Source organism: Haemaphysalis longicornis, unplaced genomic scaffold, assembly GCF_048455015.1.
Source record: "Haemaphysalis longicornis isolate Haplotype H1 unplaced genomic scaffold, Haemaphysalis longicornis Haplotype H1 scaffold_8, whole genome shotgun sequence".
Taxonomy (NCBI): Eukaryota; Metazoa; Arthropoda; class Arachnida; order Ixodida; family Ixodidae; genus Haemaphysalis; species Haemaphysalis longicornis.
Genome location: NW_027526445.1, coordinates 105,289,294 through 105,302,364, shown reverse-complemented (window position 1 = coordinate 105,302,364; position 13,071 = coordinate 105,289,294). Strand labels below are relative to the sequence as shown.

The 13,071-nt window shown below is 44.0% G+C and overlaps 1 protein-coding gene across 1 annotated transcript; it reads right to left on the bottom strand.

Annotated features, from left to right (window-relative positions):
- Nucleotides 1–4,901: 4,901 nt before the first annotated feature.
- Nucleotides 4,902–12,261, bottom strand: LOC144148991 (sulfotransferase ssu-1-like). The gene is made up of 2 exons (XM_077680515.1): nt 12,130–12,261; nt 4,902–8,448 (listed from the first exon to the last, which is right to left on the bottom strand). Exon 2 carries the CDS (start codon nt 8,419–8,421, stop codon nt 7,480–7,482), a length of 942 nt encoding a protein of 313 aa, XP_077536641.1. The 5' UTR covers nt 8,422–8,448; nt 12,130–12,261; the 3' UTR covers nt 4,902–7,479.
- Nucleotides 12,262–13,071: the final 810 nt, after the last annotated feature.

Genomic DNA, 13,071 nt, shown 5'->3' with positions numbered 1-13,071 from the left:
CAGGGTGGTTTGAAGCTGAATATATATAATAAACAGAATTAATAAACCACACTATAATAAACAAGAGGAAGGAATTAAGAGTGGTGCTTGAGCAAAAATTTCCCGTATTGAAAGACAAGGCCTATGCCATAAATGCCATCAATGACGATTTCACGATAACAGTCCTTTAATAAGCATTACTCGCAGTAGAGAGACAGCCACAAAAATGAATATGGACTGTCACGAAAAACTGAAGACCTCATTGAAGCGAGAGACAGAGAGCATTGAGGAGGACAGAACGACTCTAGGCGAAGTAGGGAAGAGGGTGTAGAAAGTGGGGGTCGTTGCGCCCATGAACACATTGAACGTCTATTGGTGAGTATGGTGGTCCCTTAGGGAAGGAGGAAAAGGATGGGTTGAGGAAGAGGGCAGAATCAAGGCTCTATGTTGCTGGCGCTAGAGCGATTTCTCCAGCAAAATGTATAATGAGGGGCAGCGTGAAAGGGTTTAGTGTATGGCGGTCGTTGTATGAGGAGGATGCATTTGTCACAGGCACATGGGTGAAGGTTCTGTACAGGGTTAATCGTCGTGGGCATCCAGGGTGCAGTCTATGGGCGTGCTTTTACGGCAGTTCTGTGGGGCATGGTCGTGACTTACTTGTGTGCGGGAAGGAGGTATTTAAGGTTCAGTGTCGAAACAGAGTGTGTACATCCCCTCTACGGCGCATGGCGTCCTTGATCCTGGCATCCTGGTCCTCCTGTGGTCACCTCTCGTATTTAGGCGAACAGTCCGTGAGAAAATAAATAACACCTGAATTCACGATGAAAATCTGATAAACAGTTTTTTCCCGATATGTTTTGTTAATGTGTGATCCTCAAGTAGTTATACCCCCTTGAAGCAGTCCGTCAGGATGCGTATCTGGAAAGGGACGGAGGGAAGGCCGTACGGCAGAAGACCTGTGGAGTTAATGATCACATGAATTTCTGCTTTGAAGGTGGTAACTTGCAGTGCGTCAAGGGATCATTGCCATTGAGTGGGGTGACATCAGGTAGGCATTATGCATTTCCTGCTAGTGTGGAAACCACGCTGGCATTTATGTAAATATGTGTTTACGCACCACTCATACCCACGCATCTCCCATCCCCGCACAGAAGCATGGTAGCTATAGCATTCCTGCAGACCTCTCTGCTTTCCTCTAGTATCGAGCTTCTCCATTCACGGTGGCGTTGTTTGCTACAGAGGGCGGGGGTGCGGGCAGAGCGAACCAGGTGGAGGTTACAGGGAAGCCTTGGGTGACCGTTGAGCCTGAAACAGACGGGCGGCGCTGAGAAACAAGAGTAGTTCAATGTCGTGGGGCTGTCGTGGCTTCAGCTGTCAGATTGTCAGATGAGAGAGACATCTTCACGAGTTAGAATCTTTGAGGGAGGAATTAACTTTCTCTTTTTTGATATTCGTCAGGTGTGCAGGGGCACCAGCAGCCTGATATTTGTCCAGGCGCGTGTGACCATGACCACAAGTTCGCTCAATTCAACTCTGATTAAAGTTTCTGTCTGTCTCTCCCTCTTTCTCTCTGTCTGCTGGAGGTGTGAAGGGTGACTCAATGCTGGTGTTCAAGTATTTGCATGTCCGTTTCACTGAAGTATTAGGACTATGCTCGTGACAACTGCCTAAGTTATGGTGGACACGGCGGCAGCACATGCTACGGTTTGAGTTGTCGGTGCGCTTCATCCGCCTAGTTTTTTTGGAGAAGAGATATATTCATTCGGAAAATAGTTTTCCGTCGACCTTTCAGTGGTTAGTTTTTCGCTTCAAATTTAGATGATGATAAATAGCAAGGGTTTATTATTACCGGTATATGCGGCACATGTGAGAACAGTCGGAAGATTATAATGCAAAGGTAGTTTTTAGCAAATTGCTCGTAGGAAGTCTGCTTTTTTCGGCTGCTCGTTCTATACCAAAAGAGGCCAGGAATGATTCAGTGCTGTTCGCAGTGGTTTGGTCTTTGGTTTCAGGTCTTTGCGGTATGAGTATTCGGCTGATTTTTTTATACAGTGATATCATCTGCACATATAATGAAGCACCCCGCAGAGGGAAGTTCGAGGTTTGGAGCCACCATCTTCATGGCAAAGCTAGACAGAACCAGGGGCATTACGGATCTTTGGGTTACCCTGCCAACACGGTAGTACTAGCTGCGAGTATTCTACTTAGAGGCAATCGTTCAACTCATATTGAGTTTTCGTTAAACTCATATTGAAATTTCAGCTCGTAAGGTATGGTACGCGTGCACCACTTCCTCGAGTATGGCAAATTCGTTGAGGTGACCAATTACTAAGATAAGTTGTAAAGGGAAAAAAATTATTGTATGAGCGATTGATCTCTTTACGTAATAGCCATAATGCATTGTGTGTTGCGATGTTTGGGCAGAAGCTACCCGAAAGAGGGCAAAACCATGCATGGATATATTCGAGGGAAGAAATGATAGGGTTGTTGATAAGCTGTTCCAAGCTTTGCCGGAGAGAGGGGTGAGAAAGCGAGGTATTATGTTGGTGATGTAAGTCGGGCCCTTGGAGAGTTTCCTGAGCTACGAAATAGGGAACATTAATGGTTAGGGTAAGATATTCAAGGACTTCTCCTACTTGCTAGCAAACCTTAACCTGATAAAGTAGAACAATAAGCCCGGTCCTGGCAATTAGGGAGGCGTTTTCAGGTTAAACCATTGAGCACAAGGCAGATTTTCGTTTGCCTTGGTAAAGATATGTATCAAGTTCATTAATTGTACAAGCACGAACGAGATCATACTGTGGTAGGGAGATGCACGGGCATGTGTGCAAGAGGCAGAGAAGGATCGAGTGGGGTATGGCAGAAGAAAGCGGTAATGACTACGAATTTAATCCTCACAGGATGTTTTTTTGCGAATGGTGGTAGAAAAGAGAAGTCGTTGTTTGTTAGGACTGAGACTTGCCTTTCTTCCGCCGAGCCTGAAAGCCTCTTTCAGGACCCAGCATTACACAGAGGTTAGTTGAGGCATTAATTGAAAGCTAACTTTGTATGATGTGTTTAGCCTAATTGCAGTGGTGGCGAAACGCGGAAAACCACTCTGTTACGTTTGCCAGTATAACGGCGCAGTTGGAAGATATTGGGAACTCTAATGAGGGTTTGCGAAGTGGGCATCAAGAATTTGTTCTTCTGAAGAAGCAGCCGGTTGATTCTGCTGCTCTTTGGGTAAAGTTCTAAAAAGATCAGCCACAATCTTCAAAGGAGGAGGGGCGCCATTTTCATTCACATTCGTAGTGGAATCGTTTTAGTGGAAGCTTGGTGCGTGTCTTGCCATGAAACATTATAAGATGGGAGAAATGATCCCTGCCTCATGTTGTGTGAGTAGGCGGAGACCCTCTTAATGGCGCCGGGTGTTTCCCTCTTTATTTAGGTGTGAGGTTATCCTGAATTCGTGTATCTGGAAAAAATACAAAGGTTCATTGATCGGAATAAAATATTGAAGGTCTACGGTGTCGGGAACAGCGAATCCTACAAGAGATTCGCTTCGGTGCACGTGCGCTTCAGTTCACCGTGTCCTCCCAGATAAATAAAAAAACGGTGAAATAAAAAATTCTCTCGCAGTACGTGCAGTCGGCGAGGTTCTATCCCTTTGCGGTGTAGAATCATAACCAATAATCTTAAAATATTGTGCGTTGATTTGTCCGAAACCTCTCCGTGTATCCTTCTTATTCGAGACCTGATAGCCATTCAGCTTTTAAATAGCTGGGCATGTGGTCATTCCGCCGGTTTAAATTTGTGGCTGAGTTCTTTTTGTTTTGCGTATTATATTACCTGGGAAGCTTTCGATACAAATCGGTATCAAATTTTTACAATTACTTTTTATCCCTTCGCGTACATTATTACGTTTTGAAGTGGGTTTGTCCGACAAAACATTTGTCCCACAGTAATCAGTAAGGTTATATACAATAACGTTTAGCCGTACATACGCTTTCCTGAATTATAGTTGAATTGATGACAGAAAACTGAGTCACTCAGGGAGTGGGCTTGTGGAGGCTCCCCTTATGCTACCTATGCGACTTGTGATACCTACCTGTCTGTTGTGTTTGTAAACCTTCTACATGAGCCTTGTAAACCTTGTGATTATTTGTAAACCTTCTACATAAGCCCAATGTGATCTGTTGATTCCGGCCTTCGATATACCCACATGACTAAAGAGGTTTTGTCAAAACTACGTTCAGAATTTTATCAAAACTACCTTCAAAGTTCGATATTCTTTGGGAATTTTCAAAAACCATTCGTCCTAAAGGAAAAAAAAACTCACAGCTGCCGAGTTGTGTATCCTGTTACCGGTTACTAAAAAACTTGGAAAGCCCAGCAAACTTGGTAGGATCCATCGTAACCCTTCCCTTTAGAGCTTGTTTACACGGCGAGAGCATTTGCTTTAGAAACATGAACTTTTTTTCTTTAAGTGTTTTAATGTACCTAAATGAACTGCTAGGACCCTGGAAACGAGATGGAGGGATATTAGGGTATCCGGGAAAGCTGTGGTGCTCTAATTACATAAAAACAAGGCTACTTTTGATGAGAGTAATAATTCTTGACAAAAATGTCAGGAATATTTTGCTAGAAAAAAAGAGTAAGAACACGTGCTCATTTCACTGGAATTCGCGAAGGAACATTCTATTGATCGCTTCGCGCATGTTGAACATAAAACTGGTGTGCTACTCCGGAACACGCATGCCCTCCTAAACGATGCAGTATGCGCGTTGCTTTTTGAAAAAGGGAAAGAAACCTCGTCACGGAGTCAACATTTTGTCCCTAATAAAACTAATTTAATTAATTTGAGCCGGTACACTTAATTTCAGTTTTCCGGGCAGCGTATCGTAATAGATTTATTTATTTATTTATTTATTTATTTATTTATAAATACTGCAATCCCTGATAGGGATTTTAGCAGGTGGGTTACAGTGCATAAAAAGGATATACGGTTTACAACAATTGCACAATTCAACGCAGATGAAACGGCTCTTCTTCTCGGGTACAAAAAGTTGTTACAAATAATATCACACACAAATTCAGATTCACCCAAATCACACAAAAATTCAGATTCCTATACAATGCTAATTAAGGTGGGACTCAAACAAACTTAGAGAAGGCTGCAAAACTTGTGAATTCTGAAGTTTATTCCAATCGGAAATGGTTCTAGGAAAGAAGGAATACTTATAACAGTTAGTACGTGTGCGATACCTAGATACCTAAGAACTAACGGGAGGCGGCAGAGCCACAAACAAACAATTTTTATTGCCTGCAGGTGCATTAATGCGCACCATAGATCAATGCATAGAAAGGGAAAAAGGGGCAAATAACACAAAACGAACTTAAGTTCTTCTAAGACACTGCGATGATATTGTCATCAAAGAGTAAGGCCGAGTCATTCATTTCAGATATATCTGATTTTATTGTTATACGGTGACACAGATGGTTTGAGTATGCATTTGTCGCTCCTCTGACTGGCGCAAAAGGGTGCATATATTTCACGTGTGCATTTGTCGGCATATCGGCGAATGATATAATACGGATCAAGTTCTGGCTCGCCATACACTGGAGAAAGTACGCAGCTAACTTGCCGCAGGCATTCGCTCTTACTAATCCTGCATGCTGTTGGTGACGACCTTTAATTAGGCTTCCCATATGTCCACCAGAGCTTCGTTTACATGTCAGTGTATTCCGTAACTGCTACGCCAATGTCCTACGACGTACTTCGTTTTGTGTCTTGTTTTACATGTGTAACTCTCTCTACCAGGATCGTTTATTTCGCGCCGGGCTTCCTAGTTTAGAATGGGCGCGGACATAAGAACTGTAGCACCCCCCCTTTCGGTAATTTTCTTGACTCTGTCGCACAGCTAATGCTCGTACGGAGAACTGTGTCTGTGTCTCCTACTCTGCGTGCCGTTAGTTCACACTGTTGCTCACATTTTTTACATGCACCAATCAGCCCCCCACATGCACCCATCAGCGTATACAGGTCAGTGACGCTAACTTCACTGAGACGCCAACTTGTATCATTAGGGCAGCGTTAGAACGGCCAGCTTCCGATCCTCCATCGGTGATATCAATCATGACGAGGTTTCGATGTTTTGTTTTTGCGGTTTTTTTGTTACGCAAATACTGAGCTATATACTGAACGCCTGATCAGCCTGACGGCGTCTTGGGCGAGAACTGCTTGGTCCTGCATGATTTTTGCTTGGTTACGACACAAAAGTTTCCAACCGACGATAGGATAACAGCTTCGCTGTAAAACAAAAGAACGAGCTAAACGAAAAAGCAAGCATGAAGGTGAACGATTCACTTCAAGTGTTGACGTTGGGACTCACTTTAAGGCGTTTCCTAACGAGCAGTGTAAACCCTCATTAACACAGCCGTTTTTCACACCGTCTCGTCCCTGTTAAGTCACCGTCTTCCGTTATGGGTGACGGTTTATCGCGCGATTTCTCGCCTAATACGGTGCGACGGTGACGGGAAGCTGAGCTCTACGTTTCCGCTCCTTCAAGGAGACGGGACCATGCCCCGTACTAAACCAGCCAATCAGAAATGAAATTTTTACGGCTACATTTAGCGAAAAGTGCGCACACGTAAAAATCTAAGCTATTTCCTTTACTTTTCTGATTAAGCCGCCCATTCTAGGCTAAACTGATCACTAAGCAGACGACCCTGTACACTGACGGAGAGCTACAGTGCGAACGCTACTCCGTTTACGTCTCCGTCACGGTTTCTTGACGTGACGGTGCCGTGACGGAGAAGGTGCCGGCTGTGTGAATGAGGGTTTAGGCTTTTTTAAAATGCAAAACTTATGCACCGTCCAAATGTTTTTCGGTGTAGCTTTTTCGCAGATGTTATTGCAAAGTGTGGGGTAATGTTTAGTATTGCAATATAAAACGTGGGGCATATGCGTATTACCGAGCACTATATTGTGTGGAAATGCCAGAATACACCGTATCTGAAACCAATTAATAATTAGTCCATGTAACAGTGAAGGCACAGTCGACCAGAAGAAACCCTACATTCCAGCTTGACCTAGTGACAAGGGCCCAGGCAGGCAGCTGCAGCCAGGGAATCCTGAAGTAGAGATCCACTGCCCAGACGGGTGCCCTAATAACAGCACCGGTTGTTCTAATTAAAGTTTTATTTATTCATTCATTCAGCAATTCTTTCCGGCTAATGGAGTTTCGCTGTAAAAACTAATACGTTTTTAGGTATATTTTATGTACAGAAGTGCACCTATATTGTGGATGTCCAGATTGATGTTCTGTGACCTCGAACCTCTGGAAATACGCCCAAAGTAAACCACCTGTATTTTCGGAAGTTAGTAGCAAGGCGCGTAGTTCAAAGAAACACACCAGAAATTTTAGAGCCGACTGAATAACAGTCCTAAGTGTTAAGTTAACAGAGGATGCACGCTGCTGACGCTCCGTGTTGCACTGCCGAACCTTTCGTCCTGCGGCTTTACATGACGCCCGCTGTCGACCAAATCTTCAGAACGTCACTTCCAACTGTTTTAGACAAAATCCACTCCCTCAGAATTTCTTTGTGCGCGTCTAAAAGAATATTTTTGTTGCCCTTCACGGCACCTTCTCGCACAAAATCGTGCTTCGCTGTGTTACACGTAAGAAAGTCCAGCAGCTCTTTCGTAGGTTCGGGGACGGCGATGCCTCTTCTTGTCCTCTGTTGAACCATGAACTCGAAATTCGCTTTAATGTAATCTCTGAAGATAGGACGCATGCGTTCTTTCGTCGTCATGTCAATCACGCGCTGAAGCAAGCCAGGATCGCTACTGATACGTTCACCGTATTCCTCTCCCAAGAAGTAAGCAATTCTTTTCAGCTGGTTTTCAATGTCAGCATGGAGGTCTTCGTAAGTCAGAAATAGGACATTGCTGTCTCTTCTGTGGCGATACCAAGGAAGCAGGCTGTCTTCAAAGTACCTCCCGTAGCTCCCAGTGCCCTCCACAAAATTTCTGACATACGTTCCTATGTCCAGGTTGCCACCATCATTGAGCGTTTGCGTCTTCGCTTGATGATATCCCGAAACACAGACGTCGTAAGGGTTTCTCACGATGTAGATGTACTTTGCAAAAGGTGAGAACCTCTTTTCGTCAAAGGGGAGGTGGGTCTTGATGGTTGGTGGTCTGGGATCCAAGTTTACCACTTCGGCACCGCACAGTTCCAAGAACGGAGATTCGACGAGGAGCTGGGTTATGTGGTCAAAAGGCACGCCGGCATGCAAAATACTGTACACGATGTACTGTACCCACGTAGTGCCACATTTCGGATAACTGACTATGAAGGTATCACCTGGCCTTGGTTCGTAGGCCAGTGCTGAGAGGACTGCGTCGTCTGGAAATGGTAACGGAACTCGTACGCCTTGCACGATTTTGAGATGTCTCATTCCCACGTGGTTGTTGGAGGGCGCTGTCTGAAAACCAAGTAACAAGAGAGAGTGACAGAAAAATTAAAGCGTATATAAATGCGTAAGCGACTGGGAACCGGCTTGACCACAAGACTCTCCTCTCGGCGACATTTGGAGGTGATGGGTCTACACAATTTATGTCAAGAAAACCGGGAGCGAAAGCCTGGGTAGTGGCCAGTCTATGCTATAGTCCGGCATAAAATGCCAGTTGATATTTTTTGGACCATACCTGTTTGTGCGTGGTATGGTTGGGGGCCGAGAAGATCGAAACGCAAAATAAACTCTTTTTAACTTTTTACTACTTTGGCCAGCAGTTTCTAGATGTTGAGGCAGATTGTAAAAAAATGTATCAATAAGTGTGTTAATGTATATAATCAGTAAGTTGCGGGTCACGATCATGAGCTAACAATTACCTTCTGAAATTCAATCTTATGTCCAGAGTTTCATTCTACACAAGTGAGATATTGGTAAAGGCGAGAAAAACACAAGGGGAAAAGTCGTAATCCGAGGAGGCGAATTGGACCGATAACGGAGTAACTGTAGGCAATTTAGTGATTCCTTCAATTACCACTCAGCTTCCACCGCAGCCACAGGACTGGAAGGACGACTAGTCATGATAAATGGTTGGTGAGCATATGCGGTAGGACGTCTTGGGAGAGTAATCAGTAGCAACGTGAGGAAAATATCGAATGATTTATTATCAAGCTGCTCCGATAATTCTTTTATCACCAACTATCAAAATTCGTGCGTCATTTTTCGAGAGCATCATCTCTATGAATACGTATTACACTACATACGACGTTTGGTGGTACGTGCTCTGTGCCAGAAGGGTTTTAGGTTATTTTCGCTGCTTTGGACCATGCAGCACCTCCTTGTGTAATTTTGTTATGCGACGGAACCACGCAAAAATGCATGCTATCTTGTTGTCATTGCTCTATTTTTTTATGGTACGTAATGAGTTCTGTATGTTTATAGAGAGCAAAATTAATATATACAAAACAGTTTCAGTAGGAGATTCCTGGGGGTATTAAGAATGTCAAATTTTTTTCCAGCCCTCTTTTATGTTTGGTGTTTTGCGTGACAAATCTATACGATTTCTTATTGATAGTGGAGCAATTTGTTTCTGAAATATCGGTAATCCCAATGGAAACCTCTGCCATCTGGTCTAGAGATTTCTCGTGTGTAAGTTGGCCAGACAGAACCCTGTTCGTCGCAAATGGTGCAAAACTGAGTGTCTTCATTGGAAAAATCATGCTCTCATTCCTGGTGCATAGCGATTAGCCTACTTGCCGCCTATGAGTATTGCAGAACATTGGCATATTAAACCGCCGAAATTGCGGTCGTCCTATCTCTACAAGTGTTAACAGTTTCCAGAAAAACATCCTAATTGTAACTGTAGCGGAGGACGACGTTGAGTGTTGGCCAAGCAGCCAAACACAAATGATTGGAAATTTTGCTTGATTCTACCTTCACCGACGAGTTGACCGTCAGCTTCGTTACTTTATTGTGCCCGTTAAACTGATGAAACTGTTAAACTGATGCGAGACACATTTTTTGGATTACGTTGTTGGTTGTGTTGGTTGTTACCTAGTGGTCATGACGACAAGTGCCTAATTTCTTGCAGAACTTGTGCAGCCGTATTCGTAGCCTGGTTGATTAGAAGACATCTTCTATCTATGGCACTTGCCAAGTGAAATATGGGGGAGTGATCAGCCATTCAAAAAACTTGGTGCAATATTGGCAAGTCAATCCAGTATGGCAGAAATTCATGAAAAGTAAATAAATGACAAATTATAAGTCAGACGTAGAAAGAAATGAATTGGCAGAATATATGCTGGTTGCCGTTACAGCGAAAGTTTCGGCTGTACGAAAAGACAAGGCGAAGGGTTGTTATGTGTTGGTTGTTCCCTAGGTGCAGATTTGTTGTTCCCTAGGTGTTCCTTGCAGTGAGGATTTCACCCCCTCCCGAATGTACTTTCTATCTAAAGGACTGGTTTCGTTTTGTTTGGGATGTCATTGCACCTGGATGATGGTCAACCGTGTACGTCCAGACAAAAAATTCAACATGCGGATTCGGTTTGTGTACGTCAACTGCCGATACCAAACATAACGGCCAGCAGAACGGACACACCGGTTCATCAAGTGCAAAAAACAGGGTACTAGACTTAATGCTCGTACACCACGTCGGCAAGGAGTTTTAGCTATGTGAGGCCAATGTCATAAGAGAATAGTTTATGCCGTCCCTGATGTGGTGAATGAATAACGTACGCAGGGTCAATATGTCATTTGAAGAACAGAGCATTATGATTACTTGGCTGCTACCCACCCACAATGGCTTTCGAGAATAACAGCTTCATGGACGCACATTACGGCGCAGATACAGAACGATCATATCAACCTTAAAGTACCTAATCGAAGAAGCTAAGCAGGCTAACCACAACAAACGTTAGTTCAATTTGTGGGAAGGTAACCCACGGGGCGAGAGCACAAGGAACCGACGCACTCAGCGGAAAGGAAGAACGCACTTTTTCATAGAAAGAACGTTAAGGGATCCCTTATAATGTTAAGGAGATGTGGACAACACCCGGAAGTATCCAGTGTAAGGGTCACAACAGAAGGTTTCAAGGAATGAAACTGTGGTGGCTCGTGATTAACAGGTATTTACCGCCTGCGAAACTGCGAGCAGAGTAGCACCCAAGAGTTGGATCGGCAATACCACACCTCGATAGCAGCGGGCAGGGTAAAAGTAAATGAGGAATTAAACTTTCCCGAGCTGCTTCTTATTTTGGAATTTTTAAAGGAACCGTGGATTGGGTTACACAATTCCGGGGCATCCAGCATGCTTCTTCAAACTCTTGTGTCCATGACAACTAGTTTATTTTCTCAAATTTCAGTGTAAACTGCCTAACCCGATGCACAACTTTCCTTTATTAGCGAGTCGTAGCAGAAACGAAGCAACTGCGGGACGTGTCTGCTTATTTCTGTTGGAAGGCGGACTAACCGGTCGTTTCGAAAACATTATTGACAGACGACAACATCATATTTTCTGCAGTAGCAAGTCCTGAATAATGCAAAATTCTATGCAACAAGCTCTGCCATATTAAATTTTTTGTGAAAGTAAAACTAATAAGTAACGAACCCCTTCCATCCGGAAACAGGGGTACACGCCAAGCTTTACTTCAATGGAAGCGAAAGTGACTATACCTGAAGCTCAGTGACCGCAAAACCAAAAAAGAAAACACGTGTTATAAATTCAAAGTACAATGACCGAAATTAAAACAGAAAACCATCAATCGACGAGAACGAAACCATCTCACTGCGCTGCACTTAACGCAAACGCAAAATTTGGGTGTACGTTATATAGATAATTCCCCTGCGATTATCGGGAACGTTTGCGCGTTTCAATAGCTATGCCCGCTCTTCCGCGGAGCGAACCAGGCGCTTCCTCTGACAACAAAAATATCAGTTTGCAGTTCTCCACCGTACTTGTAAACCCATACCGGAAAATAATAAACGATGTACCAGGTGGGTTGGTTTAGTTAGGAAAAGGGGAATGATGGCAGTTGTGTTCGGAATTATTTCAGGGTAGTTTCTTAGATTCTTCGCAAGATGTGGAAATTTAGCTTTCAAAAGGATAATATTTGTAAAAGAGGTCATGCTGTGTAGAACTTGGACAAATAAACTCACCTAGCGAGTTTGGAGGAAAGGTCCCAGTAAGACTACAGCGTTCCGGCTACTGTTAGTGTGGGGGTGTCCCTTATGCTCCCACCGCCAATAAAGCAGCAGAACCGTGCAGTGGAGCCATATCTCAATGAGACCTACGCTGTTAACGGTCAACAACACTTCTCCCCTCTTGGATAAGATAAGCGGAAGGAAACAGATGCCCTTCGTGCTTGAGCACCGTCAGGTTCATTGCGAGGGTTCTGGGAAGAAGCTAGCTACGACATTAAATACAGAAGAAACGCTCACGGGTATTTTGCAAGTCGCGTACGCTTTGCAACAGCCCACTGGAACGAGCGGACACACAGGTTACCCGACGTTTTAACCACTAGCAGCGGTGTTTTCTGAAACTGATATCAACGTTCCAGCGGGAAAGTGTTCACAAACAAATCAAATGTTTTTACGCCGATATTGCTCCGCGGCAAAGGTGTATTCACGTAATAGGGAGGAGGACACCAGAACAACTTGGAGAAATTTTTCGCCGTACTTGTTACGAATCATGTTGTAGTTGAAGCCAAAACCTCGGTAAGGACACCAAACAGAAAACGAGACTGAAAAATCCTCCCTTGACCAAACGTGTCCACATAAATGCTGCCCGCACGTAAGCTGACTTCAAGTATAGTCGCCAGCATAACCTACGATAACAGTTGCATTAAGGAAAATTCGTGACCAAACAAAAAGGATTGTTCACCAAAGAATGGAGCTAACCAGGTTTGTCCATTTTTTAAGCATGCCACTTGCACTCGCTGTCTTCATCCTTCTTGCATGTAGGTATTTATTTTTTCAACATGTCTGGACGCATCCCCAGCTTCACTGCGTGCCTGCGTCTTTCTTCGTTCGACATTTTTTTGTTCCTTCTTCGCTCATAGTGATATTTCCGCGCGGATGTTTTGTGCTTCTGCTGCTGTT